The 27410-nt window shown below is 45.5% G+C and overlaps 1 protein-coding gene across 3 annotated transcripts in view; it reads right to left on the bottom strand.

Moving 5' to 3' along the window:
- Positions 1–12509, bottom strand: part of ULK1 (unc-51 like autophagy activating kinase 1) — a 76368-nt gene extending 63859 nt beyond the window's left edge. The window contains exons 1-4 of one of the 3 annotated variants that reach the window (XM_088064799.1): positions 12223–12509; positions 11888–12038; positions 10965–11057; positions 10826–10867 (exon numbers count right to left, since the gene is read on the bottom strand). In XM_088064799.1, coding sequence (XP_087920925.1) covers positions 10826–10867; positions 10965–11057; positions 11888–11977 — 225 coding nt within the window. In that variant the 5' untranslated portion in view covers positions 11978–12038; positions 12223–12509. The remainder of the gene's footprint in view (positions 1–10825; positions 10868–10964; positions 11058–11887; positions 12039–12222) is intronic. The other 2 variants (XM_005524346.3, XM_014253856.2) reach the window with 2 other exon arrangements.
- Positions 12510–27410: the final 14901 nt, after the last annotated feature.

Below are 27410 nucleotides of genomic sequence, written 5' to 3'. Positions count from 1 at the left end.
TGATAATTAATCAGTCTGGATCATTGCCTGACTTGTTCTTGCAGCAGAGGCCCCAGCGATGAAGTTACAATTTAATTGAGTGTAAAAATAGGCAACAGCCTCTGCTGTCTACAAATAACACACATCTGCTGATGGAGGACAAAGAAATGAAGAAACCTCATTTAGCAATACACCATAAATTACCCCAAGACTGTACTCTGTTAAAATTCTTCACTGTGACACCAGGAGACATGGCCTTATGGACATTAAAACCCAACAGTCCTGTCTCCCTTTAAATTTTCTCTCCACCCATACTGGAAGGTGGCATGATCCTCTTCTTGGAAAGAGTGTGTTTAGGTGTGTCCAAAGGGAAATGTCTGGGTGTACCCACAGTTAGTCATCCTCCTACCACAGCTTAAAAAGTCTCAGAGAGGAATTTTCCTTAGAAAAATCCTCCTCTGTACTCTACCCCTGCACTCAGCCTGCCACCAAGTTTAGAAAGGTGCTCAGGAACGGAAAAAAGTGGAAATCTGATTACACAACACTCCAAGATTCAGCAGTGCAGCGTTCTCACCAATCTGCATGAGACCAGTGCTATAGGAGCCTCTGGGGAAAAACCAGCAAAGAATGACTTCTACCTCACACAAGGCCTTTTTTCTAGGGCAACTGGGGGATGCAGGAGGAACACTGAAGATGAAGGTAGCTCCAGGGTTACACCCATGTGCCGAGCACTGTAGGGCTGATAAGGCTCCTGTTGCCTACAGCAGAAGAGCCATAAGCACTCAAGTCTCAAGGCTAGTTTTGTTACTCTCCTGGGTGTTTGCTGGCATCCCTGTGATGGCAGAAGGTTTGTGCCTCTCAGCAGATATCTACCATGAGCTGCTCAACACTACCTCTTCAGCAGCACCCAGAGATGCTGTCAAGCAAAGATAATTTTGCTGCACATTGATCTCTCTAAGCAGGACCAGGACTAAACCAACTGCACCAACACAACAGAAGCATAACATAAAGCTGAGGGTCTGACAGTGGAAGATAACTCGACGCCAACTGAAAGCTAAGCTTTTGTTTCTTTCTCTCTTTGCTACTTCCCCCCTCACTGCGGCAGAACCACTGCACACCACATCCTCCTGCTCTGCCAGCAGGATCTCATGGAGCCAGTGCCCTTCTGACTTCTGGTCTCCAGCCATTGCTTTCTGACAGTGGCACTGGAGTCACAAACAGTTCAAACAGGCACAACTTTGCTTTACAGAAGCCAATTCTTAGGCCAGTGGCACCTGGAAAGTCCCTAGCTCAGGCAGGGCTCCCAAGCTGACTGAATTTGGGAAAAACAAAACTGCTGTTTTCCAGAGATGGACAAAACTTTCCAAAAAACAAAATCACCTAGTAATGTTTCACTCTGGCTCATAGCTTGGCTTGAGCAGGCTAGCCTCTGGAAAGGGAAAGGAAAACTGTCCTGATATGCAAGGATTATCTTCTGATGCAACTATTGGAACGGAAGCAAGATAAGGGACAATAGCAACATCAATCAGAAGTGTGGGAGAACCTATCAGTTCTCATACTTTGGAAAAACTGATCTAAAGCAAATAGCCAGAAGATATTCACATACCTTTTGACCCCAAGAGAAAAGAAAAACAGGTCTCAGAGCCTCTTGTGCTCTCTGGCCCTGGTTATCCTCCTCATTCCTCCTGAACATCAATAAGGAACTCGAGAATATTCTGAGCAGGCTTCAAATTCGGAAGACAATTAATTCAGATGAAGAAAGACAAAACCTACTGCTACTGACTGCTAAGTGTTATTTACAGAGTCAGCAGATCTGTGACTTTCCAAAATAATAATAAGGGCCTCTAATTTCTTAATGTAGATCCCATGGAGTAAGTATCAGAAACAAGACTGGGTAAGGTCCACAAGCTTCTTCTGCTTCCTTTTGACCTGCCAGCTTGCTGTAGGATATAGAGCAAGCAGAAGGGAGGCCCTGCAGCACTCAAATGGTTTATGGGTGGCCTTGCAGGTTTTTGTAGAACTGGAAGAACAGTGATGCCAAGGGTCAGCACTGCCCATTGCCCCATTCCAGACACTACGGTACTCTCCCTTGTAAAACAGATGAGTTGTTTCAGGACAGGTTGTATTTCAGGACAGATTAAAAACAGCAGGAAAACCATTCTCTGGTACTACACAGGCTTCAGGAAGGGAGGGAGACTATTTCCCATCCCCCTGGCAACAGTTCTAAAGCCTGCTTGCATGACATTAGAAAACAAACAGGACAACGTCATGTCCATGGAGTTGGTCTTTCCCAGGCAGCTCATACCACCACAGCCAGGTGGAATCACTGCTGGTGAGGCAGCTCAGCCTTCAAGTGACCTGAACTGCACCATCCCTTCCACTGGACATGAGCTTCCAACGCGTTCCTTCAGCCCAGCCCCACTGCTGGGCTTCACAAACTCACTGCTGGTCTCGAACAAAGCTCTGACACCCAACACACTCACAGAGAGCTCAGACAGAAAAACCTGACTCTCCTTTGCAGGCAGACGGGGCCCTGTGCAGGGCAGCACACTACAGCAAGCCACAGCTGGAGCTGCCACCCAGCCTAACCACAGAAACCAAAGTACAGATTCACCTCCTTATGGGGCGCAGAAACAAAGTGCTGAGTTTCACAGGTCACAGAGCTTCGAGGCAAGACCAAGAACATGCACATCAGAGAAAATTAAGACTTGTGCTGCTGGAACACTGAGAAGCAATCCCTTCTCACAGCACCACGTTGCTCTGGGGGTAACACTGCAGCTCCTACAGCATCTGGGGTCCCTCAGCCAGAAACTGGGGAGACACCATTGCCCAAAGACCACTGAATGCAGGCTGCAGCAAGAATAAGAGAATGTAGAAAAAGAAAGAACAGCAGAATCATGAAGAGTTTGGACTTTCTCACATGGGGTGGAAGGAAGTAGTTACCCCTTTGCCAACAGGCAGAATAATATCTAGAAGCTTTTTCAAACAAAAGCAAGCTCCTGTGCAAATGGCAATGCATTATGTTAATGTTATCAAGAGAGGAAACTACAGAATTCTAACAATGACAAAAATAATCAAGATCCGATTTGTTTTTCTGTATTTATTCCTCATCTCCTTCCCGTATTGCAGCCATACTATAAACTGAACATTTAAGGTTGAATTCCCCATTACCTTAAGCTCAGTCACATGTACTGGAATTAAATCCTTGCATACCTTAAAGCTGCATTTTATGAGCCTGCCCAATGAGCAGGGGTAGTGGGGGGAGAGCTAAGGCTTGATGTGGATATTTCAGTTTTAATCACACTCATTGAGACACATTAATGTATTGAGATATGTGCAAATACAAGCAGTGACTCAATCCCAAGGTTTGATTTTAGTTTGATTAATGTAGTCCCATTGATAAAGTTGGGAATTGCTTGTTTTTTAATGGTATATACCAAACACAATCTGATACTCTGTAAGAGTTGTTTTGGTTTGGGTTTTTCTGGTGTGGTTTTTTTTTTTTAATGCAACTCTGAAAATTAGAGGCCCAACCTCCCAGGGTTTTCTATTGCAGCTACATGAGAGACTGGCCTTTGCAAGTCTTCTCTTTTCCATCCATTTATTTCATACTTCATTCACCAGATTTAAGAGAACAAGCACACTTGTTACCACAAAGGGGTGAAAACAAGGGGTATAAAGAAAGAGAGTATGAGTTTTCTTTCAAGTAAGAACAGTGTTAATTTAAGAAGGGAAAAAAATCCAGTTACTGGAAGCCAGAGAAACATGAGATCAAACCTGTACTGTTTAAACAACAGAGAAATGAGCACTTTTGAACATATTTAGTGTGCTGGCTATGATTGCAAACCAAATGAAAAGAGCATCGAACGCAAATGAAGAGTCTTCAGTGAGTGGGGTGTGTGCAGGGCAAGGTGACACAGCACCCGTGGGGACACACAGAGCCCACCCACAGCCCCTGGGCTGTCTCTCCATGCAATCCCTGGGGTTCCCATCACACCAGCAGCTCTCACACCCCAGGCCACCAATGCACACAGAGCTGCCTGGGAGTCTCCCCCTTCCTGGAGGTTTGTGAGATGCTTTGCTAAATGGGATCCCTAATGATTTAAAATTGTGCGTCTTTCATTCCCCCCCCCACCGGAACCACACTGTCTGGTTGATCCCTACTATGCCAGCTCAGCTGACCTAATTCCTCCTGTTATTCTGATGCTAGGAGACAAGCCAGGTGCTCCTGCAGCCAGACTGAACATCATTGCCCTAAGCAACCAGTGATGCACAATTTGATTCGTTTCTATCGGCCCCTCCTTGAAACAACCTTGCTTAGTAAACAAATGCAGCTCTGAGATCCTCACTTTGCATTTTGACAGCATCTCTACTTTTATGGTAGTATGAAAGGTCTGCACATTATAAAGCAGGAGACAATGCACAATTAAAGTGCATCTTTGCTATACAATAAGCACAGCAGAGGTTCTAAAGCTATCTATGAGCAGGGCTCATCCCTGGATTCTGCTGTGAGCATTTGTTATTACATTCCTCAGACAGGAAATGTAACATCTGAAGACAATTAAGATGCTTTCTCTTAAGCAAAGTATGTTTGGGTCTGCACCTGAGAAACATTGCCTTGGAAGATCACATCACTCATGTTCGTTTTCCACCAAATTTGCCATTTACTACTGCTACATGAATGTAAGTAACAGCAGGGAAAAAAAACCAAACACCAGCCAGACAACAAAAAACATCAAGCAAAACCATCTTATTCTGAAAACAAAACCAAACCAAAAACCTCTCCTTGCCTTTGCAAAGACCACCACCTCTGCTGACCACCCCCGTGCTTAGCTCCTCATTCCCACTGTATCTCACTTCTGGGATAGAGGCTGTTTGCCTCATGGAAGACCCACATCAGCTTCTCTGGGTGTTTTTCCAAAAAAACCCAGAGCCATCCAGCTTGGATTCCTACCACCAGCACAAACTCTGTTTGTGGGTCTGCCTGCTGTGCAAAGCTTTTCAGTTGATATCGACAGGTGGGAAGGCAGGTGGTGCGGGAAAGCCAGAGGAGAAGGGAGGAAACATGAAAGTGAACTGTACCCTCAATTCTCTACACAAGATTGAGCACTAAGATGAGCTTTTCAGACACACAGGTTTATTGCAGTTTCACAGTTTAGTGGCAGCTTCAGTCCAGTCACAAAATTAAATCTTTCAATTAGACTTTGGTTTGAGTCTATAAATATTAGAAATAAATTCAAACAGTGTTTTTCCACCTGAATTTAATCCCACCTAGCCACTGATTAGAAAACATCTCTTGCCATCCATCATCCAAATCTTCACCTCCTTGCTTTGCTCACTCCAGATGAGTTCAGTCATCACAAGGATTTACACAGTGGAAATTTTCATGGTGGAAACACACTGGTGGAGCTTCAAGAGCAGCAGCACAAAAAGCACCCACCAGAGCTTTGCTATCAAACTGTGAACACAACAGCCTTCCAGATTACTCCTGGGAAACATTCCTTAATCTGTCATTACAGTCTGAGTAATGCTACCTTCCACAGGAGCTTTGGAGGCCATTAACCACCACATCGCCAGCTCTTCCATGACACCTTAATCATGTGAGAGGAACACAGGTATGTGCTTTACACACAGCATGAGTAAAACAGTGATCATAATCTCAGAAATGCGGCAAGACAACTCCCTCTAAAAAAAGCCCATGACTGAGGTCTATATTTAGTGGTCAACATTTGCTGGATGTTTCTGTGACCTGCACAGTAGGATACTTGGTTGGGGAAGCCAGCATTAAATCTAAGTTCAACACTACAGAACTGTCAACTCTCCACAAACATGGCCATCCTGGTCCACTAAACTCTCAAGCATTTCTCTACAAAACTACTGGCAGAGGGTGGTTGCATTTTTGTCTTTTCCCCTTCTAGCCCTAAATTAAGTCAGATCCAATCTTCAGTAACAGTGATTCCCTTCAACAGATGTGAGGATGCTGACGGAGCAGGACTGGAGACACCCCATTCTTGTCCGCAGCACAAACAGAAAGAGGATTGCTTGGCAGTTCAGAGAGCTGCACTTTACACCCACTCACCAGGCAACCTGCCAGCTTCACTAGGGGATGGAATTAAAACAGGATTTAAGCAGGCAGCCTGACCTCAGGAGAGCAATCTCCCAGACACAGAGTGCCTCTTTAGTCATTCCAAGTGCCTCAGTGGAGCCCTGTCTCCTGAGATGGGGCATGTAAACAGCAGCGCCTGAGGAACAGAAGATCCTGCATGAGGTGGCACGAGAGGTGGCGAGGCATGAGGTGACACTGCAGCAGCACTGATTCACCCGGCATCACGCTCCTCAGTGCAGTGCTGCAGCAGAGGTGAGCGGTGCTGGAGGGCACACGGAAGGACACTGCTGTCCACAGAGCTCCAGGGGTCCCAGGGGACAGCAGGAGGCACGTACACAAGATGCAGAGTAGCAGGCTGTGTCAGAAAAAGGGTGAGGGTACAGCCAGCACAGCACAACATCACAGCCCAGCAGCCACAGCTCTATTGATCACAAGGATTTTCTACACAGCAGCAACACAACAAGGCTGTTATTACCTGGCTCTCAAGACCAGCCCAGGGTGACTGATCACTAACCTGAGTTCTGCCACCCCTGCCTTAATCCATGTGCACAAGAAAAAACTGCATTGCAAGGACTCTGTGTTCTTTGTCTCCAGGTGATACAGTCATCACTGCAGAAATATTTTTGGTGAGTCTGTGCCAGGTGACTGAGTTAAGCATTTGTCTCAGCTCACCCCAAACTGGTGAGTATAATAAGCCAACCTGTCACCAAAGTGCAGAAAGCAGACCCTTGGGTAACATAGGCAGAGCCAGAAACGTCACAGCACAGTGCCTTGTGTGATGTTAACAGCTGTGCTGCTGCAACCAGTCCATCCCACTCGTGCAGAAATTGGGGGGGAAAAACCTAACACAAAAACCACCTGATATCCACTCAAGCACAGTCATAGTGCTAGGCTAGGTGCAGTGCTAGGCTGCTTTAAGAAGGAAGTTCAGCTGACAGCACATAACTAGGGAAAATTTGTCAGTAAAGGAATCCTTCTTATTTCATGCAGGAAAATGCTTTCTAATATCCAAAGCATGCCATGTCCAGATTCAGCAGATTCGCTGTCCTAGCATCAACGCAGCCATATATGAAATCTTCAGCTGACACCTATTCAGCCTGGGGCAGCTGGCACAGAACAAGGAGGGAAAGACACCCAGAATTTTTCACTGCCCGAAGATCTTAGCTATATATGTAGGAACTTCTTCCTAGTACTGGAAGAAGTTTTCTGGCACACAGCTCTCCCAGCACCTGACAAGTTCAAGGGCTCCCTTCCTACCACTGAATCTCCTCAGCTAATCTAGTGGTCTCTGATAGATTTAATGTCCTGAGACATAAAGGAAACCAAAGCAAGCCCCACACACTAGACCACACGTGCTAAGCTTTCCCTGTCAATGAGCATGAAGAGTTGAGCTGATCCTCAGAGTCATGGAGACCAGTTTTCCAAAAAACTTTATTTCCATACCAAGTCCTCCTTTGGCAGAAACCATCATTTGTGCTTACTAATTTGCACCTCAAGGAACAGGGGCTCATTTGGCTGTCCTCAGAGTAAAAGGATTTCTGGTACCCAGATGTCCCTCTATGATGACCACTCTACTCCCCTTGACTGCTGCAGACTGGGGACCCCAGCTCCAGCCCCCCTACAAGCCAGCTGAGGAGTCAGGTAGCCACTGAGTAGCCACTGAGTAGCCACTAAAATACTCCACACATGGTGGAATACAGCTTTTACAGTCTGCCAAACATATCCTTTGCCTAGGAAAAACCCACACCACAACCCCATACAGACACTAAACAGACAGCACTTTTAGAAACTTGATACAATAAAATTTATCCTATTTTTGAGCAGGGGTTCTTGCATTAGGCTCCTAAACTATTAACAGCACGTCTCATTAATACTTGAGCACATAATAATGGGAATGTGGATATTTCATTTTGTGAGCCATTCTCATGTACTGATGCTGTTCTAAGGACTCCATCAAGGGGATCTGTAGAAGTCCAGTCACTGAGCTTTTACGTATTAAACATTCATCAGAATCATTTATTCCTAGGAAGTTTCTTATTTTGTCATTATTTATGAACCAATATCACAAAGATCTGTGAAATGAGAAGGAACACAGCAATTTTCCATGATTTGAAGGATAAATTAAGGGTGCCAGGGTGAGAGCTGCTTGTCAGTACTAAACGTCAGTACTGCAAGTGTTTGGAGCAAATCTAGCCTTATATCAAAAATCTCATGTTGTGAGAGGTCTGGCTAACATGAGTTTTCAACCAGGAAAACGCAAATGAAAGCATCATTGGGTGTAATCACTCGCTTACAGTCACTGTGGTTTTGGTAACCATTTCCTTGTGTGTAAGAAATACACGAGTAAAAGTTAGAGTCACTGTTGACACGCAGTGCAGAGGAAGGGAGGACACAAAATGCAATGACAGACAAAGCTACAGGGCAACAATAAGTTTCACAAGAAGTATTTTTTCCCTTTTGCTCTATGTTGTAACACAAGAATAAATATCTTCTGTTTTAGAAAGCCTACAAGTAAGGATTCAAGTAACTGCAAATATGATATTTTTGAGGATAAACACATATGCAGCTATGAATGAAGCTACTGATCAGGTATCAGGGGAGCAATGTGAATAAGTAGTAGTCTTTTCCACAAAGGAAGGAAAGGTGGGCAGAAGCCAGCCTTCCACAGACCTGAACTTTTACCTTTACAGGTAATTCACTCTCACACAACCCCTAAGCAGACACAGAGCAAGGCCAAACATTCAGACACACTACACACACAACATATTGTGAGTTAACTGCAACAGACTGTCTGGTAACAGATCACCTCACACCAGAGGAGAGTCCACACCCAATGCCCCCTAAATAATCTCATTTTCTCTAAGAAATTCAATTACCCAGGTCATACAAGGATTCTACAACAAAGCTGGTAACTAAGCACAAACCTGGGCATGTCTTAAGCCCTGGACCATTCTCAAATTCCTGTTTTGTGGCATCTTATATAGCTTCTTCCTAAAATCTCACCAGACTACACCGCTAAACACAGAATTTAATAAAGCTCATCACAAAAGGAGAAAAACACATTTCTATAATTGCAACAGTGATGAAATTGCTCCTTTTGAAGAAAATGTCTTTGAGTTGCTTCCTATTCAGCAGTAATTTGAAGCAGGGAGAGGAATCTAACAAAAGTTTTGAACGATCTCAGTAAGCAAGCCCAGCAGCATAAAGGCTTCATACAAATACAAACTATAAAGTGCAGGAGCAGCCACTCACTCTCTCAAGTGAAAAGTTATGAAGCAAATTAGGAAGGTACAGAGAATGGAAAAGAACCCCAACCTAAACCATTGAGATCTAATGCCCCAAGTGGCCTGTGCCCACAGGAAGATTTCCCAGCTACTCTGCAGCACTCATCAGCCCAAAGGCAGCCACTGGCTCAGGAGCAAAGCACATCCAGAGATTTCTGAGCTGCAATCCTGCTCCACGCCAGAGCAGCCTGACATCCCCCACGTCCCAAAACAACGCCAGGCATTAACCACTCTCCAAGGCACCGCTCCAGAGCCCCCTGCTCCGGCAGGGAAGGAGCCGAGGGGTGTCCCAGCGCCGGGGGCTGCGGGACACGGGCTGGCACCGGCGGACTACAGCACCCGGCAGGCAGCGCTGAAGCGGGGCTGGCTCTCACCGCCCGGCCTGACGTGGAGCCACCGGAGCCAATCCACGGCACCAGGAGCAATGTCAACAAACACGGCGGCCCGCGGGACGCGTGATACCAGCCCAGGGCCGGACACTGCCGATAAGCCCCGCCAGGGCCAGCCGGGGCTCCGGCCGCGCCGGCGGTCACTCGCCCTGGACCGCAGCCCCCACCCACCAGCAGTGCCCCCCCTTCTCCGGCTTTCCATCCTGCGGCGTTATTTTTTAAAAAACATTCACCAGTGGGAAAAGAAAACTTGCCCCATTACCAAGCAGGATTTAACTAAATAATCAAGGGGAATAGATAAATAAATACTTAAAAATATTTTAAAATATATAAAAATATTATAAATTTATACATAATATATACATATATATATAAATATACACATAATATAAAAATGTATATAATATATATAAAAGTATATAAAAATTTATATATATATATAAATACATCTGTATAAATATATATATATATATAAAAATCATTTCACAGCAGATCGGTTTTAGTCCCTCTAGATTAGATCTTCAGGGCAGACTTCGAAGGAAAAATGTCTGCTGCAATTTTTAACACTTAGTGACGACCACAAAGACAACAGAAAAATGCAAATTAAAATCCTCTGGAGCTCAAGACAATCATATGCTACAAAGTCATGCTTGCACTATTTTTACATGGCCTAGGAAAAAGAAATTTTCTCAGGGTGGGTATCCAGACCAGAGAAAGAAAATAAAAAAGTGGGCATGCCAAAAATAACTACTGCTAATTTTATTTCTAACATTTTGAGCACTTAAAAGCTTCCAGCACAGACACAGTCACCACGCTGCATTTCACTATGCAACATCCTGGAGGAGAAACTCCCACCCCAACTCCCAACTGCACATGAGTTGTGTGGTCCAGCCAACAGCTAACACATGATCTTCTGTGTTTGCTTATCTTTCCCTAACTTATCAGAAGGCTTCCCCCCCCGCAGAGTACACATCTGAATACAAACATTTGTTAAAAAATGAAATTTCACAAACTCCATTCAGCCTTTCCCAAACTTAGAATACTTAGACATAATTGAATGTATTTACCTGGAAGTCATACAAGGCAACAATGTTTTCATGTTTCAATTCCTAGAAAAAGTAAAAAAACCAAAAAACTGCCATAAGCTAGGAGCAACAAAGGGCATATAGAACAAAGACTGAAAAAAATAAGTCAGTCTGCCTTTACCTTAAGAATTTTTATCTCCTTGCCCAGCAGCGTTTGTGATTTTGCAAGGTTCTTCTTGTTAATACATTTCACAGCTACTTCCAGCTCAGGTTTCTGAAACGGTACATAAGTAACACAAATGTAAATTTCACCATTCATTCATATTAGGATAAGCAGCCTCTTAACAGATTACAAATGCTACTGAAAGAAGTGTCTTGCAGCAACGGTAAAGGCCTCTCACTTCACATCCTAATGCCACCCCCTTGCTTGTTCAGACTTGCCCTTTCCTGAATTATGCTTGTCAGCCCAAGGAGAAAAGCCCAAGGATTCGGTTTTTGTTACTACTTTATACAATCATTATCCTCTTATTTAATCACTAGAAATAAATGCACTGTGGGAGCCGTGGCTTATCCCAAGCACTAATGATGGCAAATCCACTGCCGGATTGGTTTCCTTTTATTTACCAGTAAGAGATTTCTCCTCCTCCTGGAAAAATTAAGCGGAGAAACAAGACTTCACACACACACACACACACACCAAAAAAAAAAAAAATCCCAAACAAACTAAAGAGTTCCTTTCATAGACTGTGGGGGGATTTTTTTCTCCCTTGTTTTGGAGGTGGGCACGGGTTATGGGTGGATCTGTGGGCACCCCACAAGCAGCTGACAGCCTCTCAGCCCCAAGGTGAAGCCACCTGCCCGGCTCCTGCCGGGACACAGGCCCGCTTGGAAGAAACTCCAAGGAGAGCAAAAATAAATAACAAAAAACACCCCGAGCCGGGGGTGATGCCCAGGCTGGCAACAGCCGCCGCAGCCGGCGGGGATGCGGTGACCGGGACGCGCTGCCCCCGGCTCGGCCCAGACCAAGAAATAAATATATAAATAAATAAATGGAAAGCAGAAGCGAGGTGGGGGGGGGAGGAAATAAAAAGCAGGGATTCTCACCTCTTTGTGCCTGCCTTTGAAGACGACGGCGAAGGCTCCGTGCCCGATCAGGTCCTTCCTGCTGAACTCAAACTTTCCCACCGTCTCCATGGCGCTGCGCCGGGGGGTCCCGGGGGCCGGCGGGGAGGCTGCGGCCAGGACGGCTTCAGAGCTGCAAAGGGACGAGGAGGAGGAGGAGGATGGCGGTGATGAAGGAGCTGCCTTTAAAGAAAATTAAACCTCTCCCAATCCAAACGCGACGGGGGCACCCCCCGCCACCGCCCCCCCCGGAGCGGTCGGGAGCCGGGGCCGCTCCCGCCGGCCCCGACAGCTCCGCGCCGGGCTGCGCTGCCCACCTCGCCCTCGTCCATGGGCTGCCTCTTCCTGCCGAGCGCCCGGGAGCCGGGCATTGTCAGCGGCCGGGGCGAAGCAGGCTCCTCAGCAGCGGCCGTGCCCCATCTCCTCCTCGGGCCGGGCCGGCGCGGCTCCTCGGGCCCCGCTTCAGGCGGGGCTCCCCATGCCGAGCCCCGGCCCCCCCGCCGGCAGGCGCGGCTTCGCCGAGAGTCCACCTTAAGCGCGATCCACCTTAACGCCCGGTCCGCCTGACGGCAGCGCTCCACCTTAAGGGCGATCCACCTTAAGGGCTGCCCGCGCCCCCGGCTGTGAGCGCTGGCGGGGCCGGGGTCGCGGGGCCGGGGTCGCGGGGCCGGGGTCGCGGGGCCGGGGTCGCTCCGCCGGAGCCGCCGCTCTCTCGCTCGGGCCCGGACAAAGCTTTGCGGAGCGGAGCGGGCGCGCCGGGCGGCGCAGGCGCGGTGCGCGGCGGGGGAGGCGGCGGGCGGGCAGAGCAGCAGCAGCGGCGGCGGCGGCGGCGGTACCTGAGGCGGAGCGGCCGGGCCCGGCACATTTAAAGGCGCCGCCTGCCGCTCGCCTGAGTCAGCGCCGCGCTGCCGCGGCCCCCGCGCCGCCGGGCCAGGCTGGGCCGGGAGGGCTCCAGCCACCCAGCCGCCCTGCCTTTGGGAGGTCACACAATCATGAGATGTTCTGACTTGGAAGGGACACACAACGATATCGAAGTGCAGGTCCTGCCCCTGCACAGCACAGCCCCAAGAATCCCACCACGTGCCTGAGAGCATTGTCCAAATGCTTCTTGAACTCTGTCAGGCTCGGTTGTCACACTTCTCTAGGCAGCCAGTCCCCGTGCCCAGCCACCTTCTAGCAAAGAACCGTATCCCAGTATCCATCCTGAACCTCCCCTGACACAGCTTCAGGCTGTCCCCTGGGGTTCTGTCATTGTCACCGCAGATCAATGCCCGCCCTTTCACTTCCCTTCACAACCCCAAAGCTGTACACCACAAGGTCTGTCCATCTCCTCCAGGCTGAACAGACCGAGTGATGTTTCAAACAATTAAGTGGGTCTGGTTGGGTGAAGTTCACCCCAGGACCTGTCCTGGTCCCAGCATCCCCAGCACCCTTTCCTCTCCCCCAGCATAGCCCACCTCTTCCTCCACAGGCTCTGGCCCTTGTCCACCCACTTGTGTTCCAGGCCACCACGCTCCTCCGCGGGGAGCCAGCTAGGCCTCCAGGAGTGCCTGAGGGTGCCTCCATGGAGCTCTCCTCTGATGGACTTTCCTTGATGTCCTGCTCCAGAGTTCAGCATGGAATCACTGTTGTGATAAGAAACCTTTCCTGGCCTGAGCGTGGTGTGTGGTTTGGCCATCCCCAGTCTCTTGCTGTGCAGTGACCCACAAGCTCTGCCCTGTGGGTGTCATTCCCTCCGTGGTGGGAATATCTCACACCTTTGCCCCATCCTCTGCTCCAAGCTGCCCAAATCCACCAGCCCTGGCAGCGTCCACACCACTTGCGCACTCGCTCCTGTTTGTACACTTATCACAACGTCATATTCCAGCTGCAGAGAAAACAACGCGCCCCGTGGGCAGCACCGCTGCTCACACGCTCTGCCCGAAGTTTGTCTTTTACACAACTGTGCGGTATCGACCCGTGTACCGACCTGTGTCAGCGCTGCAATCCCAAGCACGCATTGCCCAGCTGATGGCAGCGGCCCTGCAGACACCCAGCACACAGGGTGCTCGGTGTCGTGACGCTGGGTGCCCGCACTTATCACCATTCTCGGCAGAAGCTGGGCACAAGCAGCACTTCACAGCGCCAGGACATGTTATCTACACAAAGGCAGTGGCTGACTGATACGATATCTGGCCCATAGTCTGTTGTCCTTGGTTCCTAGTAACTGGTGTTTAGGTACCTTCCTCCACTTAAAATTTTCGTGGGGAAATGGCAGTGTGTACTAAATGCCAGTATAAAAGTAGCAGTGCCTCACTGGTAGTGATTGGCATCTCAAATTCCAGCAGTTTAGTGCTTGCTGCGAACTGTGAAAGTGACAAGGATATTCTTCAGTGGGAATCTGAAAACTGCCTCTGTTGAAGTAGCCTTTAAACCAAAACAAGACTAGAACGCCTTTGTGATTTCAGCAGAAATGAGTTTTAAAACTGCTTTTAAAAAACATACAACATATATATAAAACATGTACACAATATACAATATATATAACAATATACTTAGCTACTTGTTTTCTTTCACACTTTTGTGTCATCCATATCTACAGTTTCAGGCCTTTGTCAATGATCATAAGGGTTTAATTTAAAAACTAATGCAGAAATCAGTAAAAATGTCAAACATCATCAAACTTTCAAAAAAAAAGGTGTTTGGCAAATTACAGACTTGGGAATTAATATCACCCCTTGTTAAAAGCCACTGTCTCTAATGCAGAAGGTAATAGTTGCAAAAGTTTAAGGCAGGAAGTGAAGACAATGTTTTGAAACTACCTAGATGATTTCTAGGCAGGCAAAATCTTGTATCTGCCGTGGCTGGAAAGCAGCCAGAGCACCATGGTTAGCAAGTGCACTCTTGCAAGAACTGTGGTAAAATCTCCAGTGCCCACAGGTGTTTCTGCCTTTCCTTCCCCAGCACAGCAAAGAGACACAGTCCTGGGTGAAGGAGGAAGTTGATATGACTGCTGTTCAATTAGAGGCCAAAATATCCCAGTGATGAATGTCCTTTGTTCTGTACTGAGTGTGCTTATTTGTTCCTTCACATGCTGGTGGTTGTGAAAAAAAAAAAAAAAAGTTAAACGTAAGTTAGATTTGACTAAACGTGGGTCCTAAGGTAGCTCTTTGCATGCAGCTGTTTACAGAGTCAGGTGGCAAAGTCAACCTCCCCTCTGCTGATATTTTGGTTTTGTTTTAGGCAAATTTGTTTTATTTTTAAGCAGGCTCACTGAGTAGCTTTCTAGTGAGTAAAAGGGACTTCAAGATAGCAGAATAAAAGTCTGTACTAGGATCAGGACCAACTAGTACTGGATGCCATGAGCACATGAGGCATCACACTTACTTTGAATGATCAGTTTAACATTTGTAATTAAACATCTTTCAATTCCGTGTCTTCAAAAAAATAGGTTGGTGAAAATATTTTGAACTTCTACAAAAATTTAGAAACTTCCCCTAGAACCACTAATAAAATGCCCCTTGGCAGCAAATGTGAGTTTGAGATGTTTGGAGTGCACTCTGCAGATACATTTGTTCATTTTGGAACAAAGAAGACTGAAAAGCTTTTTTAATTAAATGTAGGATTCTTCACTTTTTTTTTTTACTTTTTTTTTTTTTTTTTCTTCCCTGTGGTTTGCTGACAAAAAGCCTGTGCTGTATCAATTCTTCCCTGATGTCCAGAATTCAGTGAGAGTATGTTTAGGCCAACATCCAACACATGCAAATTCTGTTCTCCTCCCACAGTCTCCCATTTGCTAATCATGAAAGCACTACTGCCAGCACGTATTCAACTACTTCCTCAGATGGAGGCATTAATCTTTGAGGGGACAGAGTAGAGAGTTCAATTTACTAATGCAAAACATCAGTGGGGGAAGATCTACTGCTGAGATTTACAATGGGTGGAGAATAATATAAGCATACAATACACCCACTGTGGGAAGCCTTGGAATATTGTCTTGAAACTCTCTTTTTAATTAATGCAACTTTATTCTTTTTTCTAATTTAAATGTAAAGGAAAGCAATGGTCAAGTGATATCCTGATGACTCGAGTAATACTCTTTTCCAATACCATGTTTTAACCAGGAGTCATAAATATGGCTGTTTCTACCTCCTGTAATCCAAGAGTGCCATCCTTTCCTCTTGGCTGCAGAGGCACAATGTCATTATCTCTGAGCTGGGGAATTGGTTAAAGCTGCAGAAGCGTGAGGGAATTATGGAAGTAAACTCAGAGTATAGATTTATAATAAAGACAGAATAAAGATTTCCATTAGGAAATTTCCATCTTTTTGTGATGCCTTTCTACACAGTTTCAGCTTCTTAATACAAGCATCTGCTGTGGGCCAGCCAGCCATCTTTCCCAAGATCTTGTCTTTGCTTTTCTAGTTCAGCAGCTCCAGCCCAGTGCTCCCCACAGTGCCCAGTGAGAGATCAGAAGCCTCCCAGCAGCCACCCATGAAGCTGAACCACAGTGTCTGAAAGGCATGGGGGAATCCTTGCCCAGATACAATCACAAAGGAACAAGTTATTTCCCTTGCTGTGGATCTCTGTTTTGAAATCAAAGTTCTGCTCAATGCAGGAGGATTCTCCAAAGCCTTCCTGTGTAATCTTTTCATTGCAGCAGCTGCCCCAGGGACACAAGCACTAAGGGCCAGAAGAGCAAATCAATATTTCTGGAGGAAGTGCTGGACTGTGAGGCTTGGGCACACGAGCAAGATGTGATTGAACATGTTACTGCACGTGGGCTGAACCTTATAATTGGTCCCACATCTCCTCTTTGTGTGAAATGAGCACTGAAGCCTGAAGATGAGCTTTAACATGTGCTGTAGCTCAGTTGTAGGTGTGCTGCTGCTGAGTAATTATTTTCTTCACAGAAATGTGTGCTTGAAATTTATTCTGGATACTTCACAGCCAAAGAAGATGGACAAAGTAGCAGAGGGGGAAAGATCAGAGTTTAAGAGTACATCTGGATGAAAAGCAGACTCTGTATTCATGTGGATTCAAAATCTGATGCAAATTCAGACATGTTGAGGCAGTTACATATCCTCTTCCCACAAACATCTGAATGGCTGAGCATAATCGCCAGTATCTGGGCAGAGCCAACACTAACCTGAAAGCTGGATTTTTTGCCTCATTTATCAGGAAGGAGTGTAGGGACTGAATATGCAGTGCTTGGCTGGAGATCAGTTTGGTGGAAGAAGTATGTGGAAGGTCTACAATATCTGTAAATCATAAAAGTAAGTATTAGCCTGGCATTAATGAATAGAAGGGAAGCTACAGGCTGAATTTAATGGAAAATTAAAATTACATTGTTTAATCATACTGGTTTCTGTTGTCTGCTAGCAGACTGGATTCTGGTTCAGTTACAGTAAGGATAAGATAGAGATTACAGTAAAATTGCACCAAATTCACCAGGAGAAACGAGTTTTGAACACTGCCTTGTTGTGTTGCATTCCTACAGAGGCTGAAGGAGTAGATTACTTTGGAGCTCTGAAAACATCTGCAGATTTACAGCAGCAGTGTAAGTTGCGTCAAGAGTATTTGTTCATACCTCACCAGGGACCTGCAGAAACATCATTCCAGCACTGGTAAAATGCTTTATTCTTAGGAAAGGAGTGATCTTCCACTCACAACATCAGCTCTTGATCAGCAAAATAAGAGACTGAATTAAGTGATAGAGTCTGCAATCTGCTCCCTAACTTTCACAGCCAGCTCCTTGCATCATACACAGAGCAGAGTTTAAAACACGTGGTGACATTGAAACATGGGATAACACTGGTGGGAGGTCTGAGTATTTGAAGTATTAGAGCATTGAGGTTATTCAAATAACTGCTGGAGCAGTATGGCACTTAGCATCACACACAGTCTCCTGTCACTTTCCATGTGCTTCCATAGCCCTGTCATATTACATTCTGGATTTATTTATGCTGTGAACCACTTTAATAGTGCTGAGAGATTTAACTAGCCACTGAATTATCCTGGCAGGCCAGGTCTGAGATGTTTTATTAACCCCCTCCCTGCACATACACACCAGCTTACTGAACAGACATTGTGAATTATTGAAGGCAGTGTTTTACTCAGCAAGGTGCTCTGGCAAGGGTTTTCCTGGGTTCCCATGGCATTTTGATATCAAATGCATTTCAGCTGCTGGCAGAGGGCTCTGGGCACTAAAGGCTGTGCTTAGTGTTCAAATCCGTTAGTGCTCACATCAAGGATCATTACCTAACCTGCCTGTCAAGCAGCTGATTATATTAAAATGAAGTTTGCCAATAAATAAGAGTCTGCAAATCCACCCAGAACAGTCTGTTTTCAGGCTAATTGGAAGCTATTTTTTGCCAGAACAAGTACTGCTTGTCCATAAATCAGCAGGTTTCATTGTGCAGTTCCTTACAAGATGTTGTCTCCGTCCTGGTTGGGAACAGACCCACTCTCACCACCCTCAGCTTCCCTCCACAGCCACACACACACTTTGGTGTGTGCCATCCATGGGGTCCCTCGTGTCAGTCCTGGTGAAGCCAAGGTTTGTTCAGGGAGGGATGTGGGCCTCACTTGAGCCTGTGCTCTGGGATCCCCTCCAATGTCCATTCAAGTCAACAGGATCCTCTGCAGCAGCTCCAACACGCTCCAGCACCAGCCCCTGCTTTGGTGGCTTCTGCATGACTAATACAGGGGAAGCCTTCAGGTTTCAGAACCATCTCTTTTCTCTAGGAGAAAGCTGAAATTCATGGTCAGAAAGAACCCTTCAGCCCAATAAATTCTTTCCAAAGCAATCCAGGTGGACAGTGAATTCACATTTGTCACCTCTCTCCGTATCAAAAGCAGCCTTGAGACAAAAATCACCAATTAAATCTACAATATTGCAAGACTGCAGTGACTTCCCAGAGAAACCTGTATCTGTCCTGTTATGAATCAGAGGCCTGGTTGCTTTTCCTTCTCTAAGAAGTGCCCATTTAAGAGCAGGTTTAACCCCCTTTCACTGCTGGATTACATCAAAGAGCCACAGAAGAATGCAGGCTTATAGAACAGTCATTTCTTCCCCTCTGTCATGAACCTAGGAGGTCAAGGACATGCACCAGTTTAAAAATAGGATTCTCAGGCATTTTTTTTGCAGCTGGGCTCTTTCTAGGGTTTGGTGCATCGGCATTGCTGCCCCAGGAGAAGGGAGGCACAGCCAGGAGCACTTTGCTCAGGGGACCAGCTCATTTGTGATTCCTAACTGCTTCCAACAAGCTTCCAGCTTTGCCTTGGGAAGAGATTGTTAATAAACTTTCCCCTTTATGACTAACTGGCTCAGAGGTGTCTCTGTTTTCAAACAGACCAGTAGCACATACAATTTTAAGTAGGCATTGTTCCAGTTAGGGCCTCATCCAGTATAAAGCCTGGGCAGAAATGATAGCTTCCTTTATTTACAGATGTGTAAATAACAGCGAGGAATGGCTACAGGAGATAGGACGAGGCATAAGAAGCTTCACCAGTCATGAAGGAGATCTCTCCCCCTGCTGATGGGTTCAGGAGGGGAGCAGGCTGCCCAGATGGCTGCTAGAGCCTCCCTGGGACAGGTTGGGCAAACATCTGGCTGGAGTGACACAGTCAAGGACAAGCTGTGTCCTTGAATAAACAAATTGTGTCATGCCCAGCTCTCTCCCCAGTTCTGTGTTTGTTTTCATTGTTTTGGTTTTGGGCAGAGGCTAAAAGTTTCCCTAAAAGCCCAGGATGAGGAGTTACTCCAAAAACAGGCCTTGAAAGTTATCATTCTAGTACCACTCCTATGGATACACAGAAAGATCACTTGAAAAAAGAAAAACTCAGGCTCTTCCTCTGGACCTGTTATCAGTTTTCTCAACTGACAAGGACAGGCTGCTCACAGGAATGTGAAAGGCAGCACAGAAATTCTCTGCAGTGAGGCTGGGCACTGCTGGGTGCAGCAGCTGGGATATGTCCCCGTTTTGCAACACTCCAAAGCAGTGATTCCTTGTCTTTGTGCATTTCTAGGAAACCAGAGAGACCATTCTCCCACATGAAAGCCTGCAGCAATTAGTGGCATGGAAGAAAAGCTCTCAGTGGATCATGAGAAAGATTTCTTTTGTGTTTAGTGCTTTCAAACACATTTTAAAAATTAAAAAATAAAATAGATTTAAGAAAACAACTGCTCTGCTAAGACATCGTACCCACCCATATCTATACTCCAGCATTTATAACCCCACAGCAAAAAAAGACCTCAGAGCAAGGTAATAAAGTATTTGTAATCAGATATCTGATTTTTTTTTGTTTGGTTTTGTTTGGTTTTGAGGGGTTTTTTTGTGCACACCTGAGCTCTCTGGTCCATGAATTCACAGAGCAATTTCCCAGAAATGTCGTTTAGGTGAAGCACTTGCCTGGGACTAAAGGTCTCAAGTTGTTGAGTTCTTGCCTGACAAATCAGAGATGCATTTCTGAGAAGTATTTCAGTATTTAAGTATTTCAGTCCCCTAAACTTCTATCTCTCCCTTATCTGTGTAAATGACAAGGTCTTAAAAGACCTAATTTCTCATTTTTTTTCCTTACTACTTTGATTTTTTTAGCAACTAATGCAGTAATGGTTATGCCAAATTAAAGATCAGAAACGTACACAGTTCAGCATTTGTCATTTGTCCCTTGTCAAATGCAACGAGACACCATCACTAATAAAAGCAAATATCTGAATGAAAGCAAGAGAAAAAGGGCTGACCCTGTTTTTTTGGAATTCTCTGTCCACCACCAATGCCCTTCCCAGAGCTGGGTATAAGTCATGAGAATTGTTCTGCTAATAAGCCAGGTTAACTCTAATATTTCCCAGCAGAGGGTTTTAGGTTTATTGATGCTCTGCAGTGCTGCAGGATGCATTTGTGGTGTCTATCCAAGCATTGGGAAGGCACTTTACAGGGCAGCACTGGGCAAGATCATCCAGGACTGTGATGGCTGTGGTGCTTTCCCATGAGTCATGAATTTACAGTCAAATATTCCATGACTCATGGATTAACCTAACAAAACCCAGAGGGAAGAAAAGTTATTGGGTTATTGGTTGACAAGAGCCTTTTAAAATTAACATGGCATAATAAGCAGGATACCAACATCCTCTGACTAATGAGAACCTTGTCAGGAAGAGTTTTATGCACTCACCTATTACTGAGGGACCTCAGCTGGGGATGTGTAATTAGGATGGGACACTTTTTGCAGCTTCAAGGCTTGAATAGCAGCATTAGTATAATCTGGTTACAGAAAGCAGAACCACATACAACAAGCTATTAATACCACGTGTATTTAATTGCATCTCCCTTCCATTCTAGTGCAAATAAACAAAATCAGACAAATACATGGAGACCAAAATGGAGCCATAAATGAAGCACAAGGTAAAATACGGTAAACAAGGTTATCTGTCTCTTATTCTGAAAAAAGGTTATGCACTTGCTTAACACTGTAAAAAGAATAGTCTGACCCCACGGACAGGGCAGGGGAGAGAGGGTTTGGACACACATTTCCAAAGTCCTGGGTGCATTTGTGCTCCCTGCTTTGCAATGAATTTCCTGGGAAGCTCTGGGTATCTCTTCATTAACAACAAGATAATGAGAATTAAATCATGCGCAGACTTCTCTAACCCCTCTATACCTCTGTCCCTCTGTAAAATAAGGTGAGTGGAATTGCAAAGTAAAGAGGTTGAAATATAATAAACATTGTTGGGCCAGTGATCAGCTGCAGTAATAGAGTCCATATGAAAACCTGGGATCATGCTAGTCAAAGGTATAAATTTCTGAGGAACACAAAGGAATTGGTATTGGAAAGCTTGTTCACTGTGGGACTTACAGGAGATAGAAAATGCCCCAGAATTTTAATTTGGCATTCAGTCTCAGCCTGACCTTTCCCATATCCAGGACCCCAAAGGCCTGTTTCTCTTTTGTAGATGTAATATTACAGTCCTAAGCCTGGGGAGCAATGTAGCACATTTTCCATTCAAAGCATAACAGTCAGTTTGGTTTAAATAAGATATTGTATCATTTCAGCAATATTGATTGTATGTTTAAGATTTTCTCCTTCAGAAACTATATATGATGGATAAAGAGGGAATACCAAAAAGCAAAAGAAAAGAGTTTAAATGGCAGCTAGGGGAAGGAGAGGAACACTGGAACTATTTGTTTGAAGAAAACCTGTTTATTTTTAGTGACGTTATCCTGCGGCTCACAAGACTAGGCTTTGAGCTCAGCACAACTTGCTTTAGCTTTCAGATTTTACATTGAGAATCAGGTTTTTCTGTCAACATTCTTAATCTTTTAAACTAATATAATATCTTTAAAATCTCCAAGTGCTTCATTGTCCTCAGGCTATATGTTTTCAGACCTTATTTAACCATTCTCAATTTACCCATATAGGAGCTTGGGGCCTCCCTCAGCCAGATGAAACACTTCTAATTACACTAACTTGAGCCAGCAGAGGAGCTGGCTAATGCCAGACAACATGCTTAGGAGGAGAATCAACTTGAAAGGCATGTACAATCATTGTGACATCAATTTAATGTGTCACAGGACATGAAATTGAGGCCATGATAAAGAAGAAATCTGCTGATAGCTGTGTGAGCACAGCCTGTTGTGTAAGACACCGAAGAGCTGTCCCCTGTGACTCTGACATAGAAAAAGCCCTTGGATATGGGTAGGAACAGCCATAGCAAGGTGCACGCTCATTCCCTGTCATGCCTGCATGCTCATTCTGATCATCCCAGGTGAGGGAGAGCTGGGAGGAACAGGTCTTTGGTGATGGGTGGTTTAGTTTTTTCTGACAGTGAGCTTCAGAGGAAGGTTCCCCACATTTAAATAGGATGTCCCAAGAGCACTTAAAGAAATACATATAAAAAGAGAAAATATTCCAGAAACAATGGAAACACAAACACTGGCAGGCACTGCAAGTCAGCTCTGTCACTGAGGATAAGAACTGCCACCCACAGACCCACCCACGTCGAGCCAACCTGCCTAATTTGATCAGAGAAATTCTTGTGGTTAGATTCCTTCAGAAAGACTAGGCACAAGTAGATCCTGGAGCAAATTATACCATTTTAACAACATAAGTGTGCTCTTATCTGAATCATAGAGGGTCTGCTATTACACAGCAAATCAAGTGTCCCCCCATGTCATCACTTGGTCAGCTCCCCATGACCCAGGTGGCACAGCTCTCTGCATCACCCAGGAAATGTCCTGCCTGGCCCTGGCCAGCAGCTTGGCATGGGCCATGTGAGGGCATCACTGCATCCACAGCATGAGTTACTGCCCCAGCTGACAGCTCCTGAGCAGCACACCACAGCCCAGACTTCAGCTGGTCACTCCCTGCTTTTCTTTAGCAAATCTCCTTTCAGCTGCTCAGAGCAGACCTGCCAGTGTTAGGCTGTTTCCATACAAATGCCTCCTCGTTGGACTGCCACAGGTTACAGGTGGGAATGAAGAGCCACTGGGCTGGTGGAGAAGCCTTCCAGAATCCTTACCTGATAGCTGATCAGGTGAGAGGGGAGATGAAAAATTTCAGGAGAACATAAGTAATGAAAATGTGGTTCAGATTTACAATGAGCGACCATTTAAAGCAGTGTTAAACCTATTCTGTAACTACAAAAGGTGACCAGCTAATATATTGCTGGCTTACATACCGTCTGCTTATTTTTCCCATTTAAAAAATAAAAAAATAAAATCAAGAATCAAGGCCTCTTAGCTGTTTACCCTCTAATTTCATTAAAAATTAATACCCCTTATCATGCACTTGGCTGTAACAGGTTTGCTGTGTACATGTATTTTCCAGAAAATTTCCAACAGAATTCCTTGTACTGATTGCAAGAACTGTTATCAATCAACTGGTTTTAAACAGTGATGCATACATAGCCTTGGCAAAGGGTTTGAGACCTATATTTCATTTATCTTGAAAAATAAATACGTTTAGCAAAATTATCTCCTTGTACCCTTGACCTCTCCTGACTGCCAGTGATGAAGACTCAAGGGCAGTAAGGGATTTATCCCTCTGCTACCCACCCCTCAAAGGTGTCAGCCAGTGAAGGCTAGGGTCAGGCTGTGGTAGTAAATTGAATTTAGGCAGTTCTAATGTGGACAATATAGATTCTATCCGCCTTCTACTCTCTGCCTGGAACATCCACATACTTTATTACAGCCCAGGTAGGCGTTACTGTCAACTGGCCTGAGCCCAGAAGCAAAACAGGACAGAGCACTTAGTGAAACAGGCTACTGGGAGGTTCCTCAGCTCTTATGTGATCTCAGAAATGACCTAAGAAGGAAGGAACTTAGAGTCTGCCAAAATGGATCCTTCTTGGAAAGAGCAGCTGAAACAGACTCAAACAGCGCTTCTTTTCTCTGCTGTATGTAATGAATAGGATAAAAAAAAGGAAGCCAGAAAGATTTCTGACATTATTTTTTCTGATATTAGTATTTTCTGAAGCTCCTGTCACTTTTGATAGCTTTTCAAAGTGCCCAAAGTAGATGTGATTTAATTTGATGTTATAATATTAGTACTGTCTGCTGTGTAAAATGAAGCACTAAAGATATCCAAAGTACAGCACAAAGAGAAGGTAATTATAGGGAGTATTTATGTTTGAACAGTCAGTCCTTAAGGTTTCGGTGCTAATGAATTCCTGATAAGAAACTTCTGAGTGAGAAAACTCATGGTGGCACCAGCAGAGGAACACCAATTTACTTGAGAAAGCAAACAGAATTTTTCCATCATGTTGGTATGTGAAATCCCACAAGGCTGGATTATGCCTTCCCTTCCTTTATCTCGAGTTTTGAACAGGCCCAGTGACACCAGACCAGCTTGTGTCCTGAGCTAGTTCACACCTGGAGCTGCCTCACCATTCTCTTCCTGGGTTTACCAAGCACCAAAGCCCAGCAGCTTCCCAGAAGCAGAGATCTGAAGTTCAGGAATTAATCTTCATCCCCTTGGGTAGCTCAGACAAAAGGAGGTTCAGACCCAAGGAAACTCAGGCCTCCACATGGCTTTAAGCTTGGAACTTTGCAAAGGAAGGCAGCTCTGAAATATTAGCATGCAGACTGAAAGCTTGTGTCCCTGGCACTGGGACAGAATTTGCCAACAGATTCAGAGTGAAAATGCTGTTCTGCATGAAACTGCACACAGAGACCAGGCACTTCTCCTCTGACACAGGGAAAGTCTGATGAATTTTCTCAGGTTGTTTTTTTTGTGGTTGGTTTGTTTGTGGGTTTTTGTTTTGGTTTTTGGTGTTGTTTTTTTTAAGGCTATATTTCAATCACAGTCATTTTCCCTCAAGTTAAACCCAACTGTTAATTGTAGGTGTTTCATCTTGGTGAGGTTGTGAAGCTGGAGCCAGTAGAGTGGGAATCCCACACAGCACACAAAGACTCTGCTGCAGTCTGTCATTTATCGCCTGAATGGAAAGAGTAACAGCCCAACACAAATATTTGGACTTCTCTTTGTTCCTGGCAGGGCTTTTGAAGCACACACACACGAGCAGATTGCGTTTGGTTTTGTGAGGATGGGAGAAGCAAAAGAGAGACAGAGCTGGGTATGAGCCAAATCCAGCACACAAGAGAGGCAGAGTGCTCCCAGGGCTGTGCCCAGGTGTGCAGGGCTGGAGCACCAGCACAGGCAGTTTTATCACAGCAGGATGAGTGCATTCCTGGAGCCTTATCAGGGTGTACATCAAGGATGGCTGTTGATTATGAAGAACAGCACAGGGCAGAATCTCCCACGGGTAAATCCTCTGTCTGTGGGGCTATGAGCAGAACTGAACCAACCATCAAAAGATACAGATCTTTTGCTCCAGATCTGAGCAAAAATCCAGACCTGGATCTTCTTCAAAACTGCTTGATCATTGTTATATCCCACTTGACTAGAGCAAACCTTTAACCAGATAAACAGCACCTTCAAAACAACAGCATTTTCCTGTCCGTATTTCAGAGCAAGGGCAGGACCACTGGAAAGCTCAGCAATTCTGGCTGCACAACCACACAGTTAAGATTTCATACCACTTCCACATCTGCTACAAGTCCAAATACACAGCTGTGGTAGAGCCAGCTTGTCTTTGGAAGCAGTTACAAAGTGCTCACCGTGTGTTTGGTGCTCTGGAAACTCATGCAAAGTGTTGTCCCACCCTCAAAAAGCACAGGAGCAGGAGATCAGAGCCCTCCACCGCCTGCAGAGCAGGAGGCCATGAGCAGACCTGGTTTCACTGATAACACCAGCACAATTTACACAGCCCATGGAAAAACAAACAGTCTGTTGGTTGATATACCTGATTCCTTGGCTCATTGCCCAGGGAGGAAAGCCTGGGAGCACTGAGGAAAGGATTCAGAAAACAGGCCTTGAGTCGAACACGCACCACAGGGTTTGTGACCAGGGACCAGTTTGCACCAGGACTGAGCTGAGGAGCTCCTGTGAAGGCACTGTCTCCCCAGCTGTCTGATGCTCCATTTTCCCTCCTGGTGCTGGATTTCACCAGCAGTCACATGGGGCTGCTTGTCTCCAGTTTGGAATACAAGTCCCTATTGACATAACTTGTAATCCATAAAAAGGCAAGATCAGAATTAACTTCTAGCATTTCTCCTGCTGTTCACCCAGCCCTAATCCAGCATGGTTTGCCAAATACTAAACAATACTAACTATTGCATTTAGGCCTTCCTTCTGAGATTAAAAAAAAAAGTGAATCTGCTCTGCAATAATGGCTTCAAGAAGCAAGAAGTGAAGGAAAAAGTCCAATAGCAACACTCTCTTTGCTTCTCAGCAAATAGCAATGGGCTCAACCAGACACAGCAGCTACACAAACTGTTCTTCTGCAGTGTTGGAAACACCCAAAATATCTGTCTTCAGAAGTTCAGTACTATGTTGGTTATTCCTGACCCATGTTAGAATCATTCCTTAACATTTACCACAGCTCTTCACATGCCTCTGTGCCAGCATGCTCCAGAGCTGGGTTCAGGCAAGGTGACTGCAGGCAGAGAACAATGCAACACTTTCGCTCTGCAATCTGCCACTCAGGTAAAGCCCCAGAGCTCCCCTGGGCACACCTGCCTGGCCCAGCCCAAACAAACCTGAGATAGCGTGGGCAGGAGCACACTCATCTCTGCCTGTCAGTGCAGTCTGCTGGCAGCTCTTTGCTTGTTCACCCATAGAGACACAGACAAGCAAGTGGGGGGCAGAATGGAAATAAAATCTCAACACTTGTGTTTGCGAGGCTCAGGATAGCATTAGAGCCCTTCCCATGCTTTGGGAGCAAATGTCTTCAGAGCTGGTAAAGCAGCCCCTTCAGGTGTTGGTCAAGCCCATTTTTCTTGGCAGCCTCCTATAGGGACCAAAGAAAACAGGAATTGCTGAAGGATCAGCATCTCTTGACAAGCACTTCCCAAGTCAGCTTGTATCAGTCTTCAGATCCTCATGGAAGGAGAGACATTACCCAAATGGCTTTGCCAAGGATCTGCAGAGGTCACACAACTGCAGCCACCTCCTCCTGCCCATGC

This window comes from Pseudopodoces humilis, chromosome 20 (genome assembly GCF_049639895.1).
Source record: "Pseudopodoces humilis isolate 2021_Gansu_Grassland_sample_001 chromosome 20, ASM4963989v1, whole genome shotgun sequence".
NCBI classification, from domain to species: domain Eukaryota; kingdom Metazoa; phylum Chordata; class Aves; order Passeriformes; family Paridae; genus Pseudopodoces; species Pseudopodoces humilis.
The sequence above is the reverse complement of the archived record's forward strand: the minus strand, read 5'-3'. Positions and strand labels throughout refer to the sequence as shown.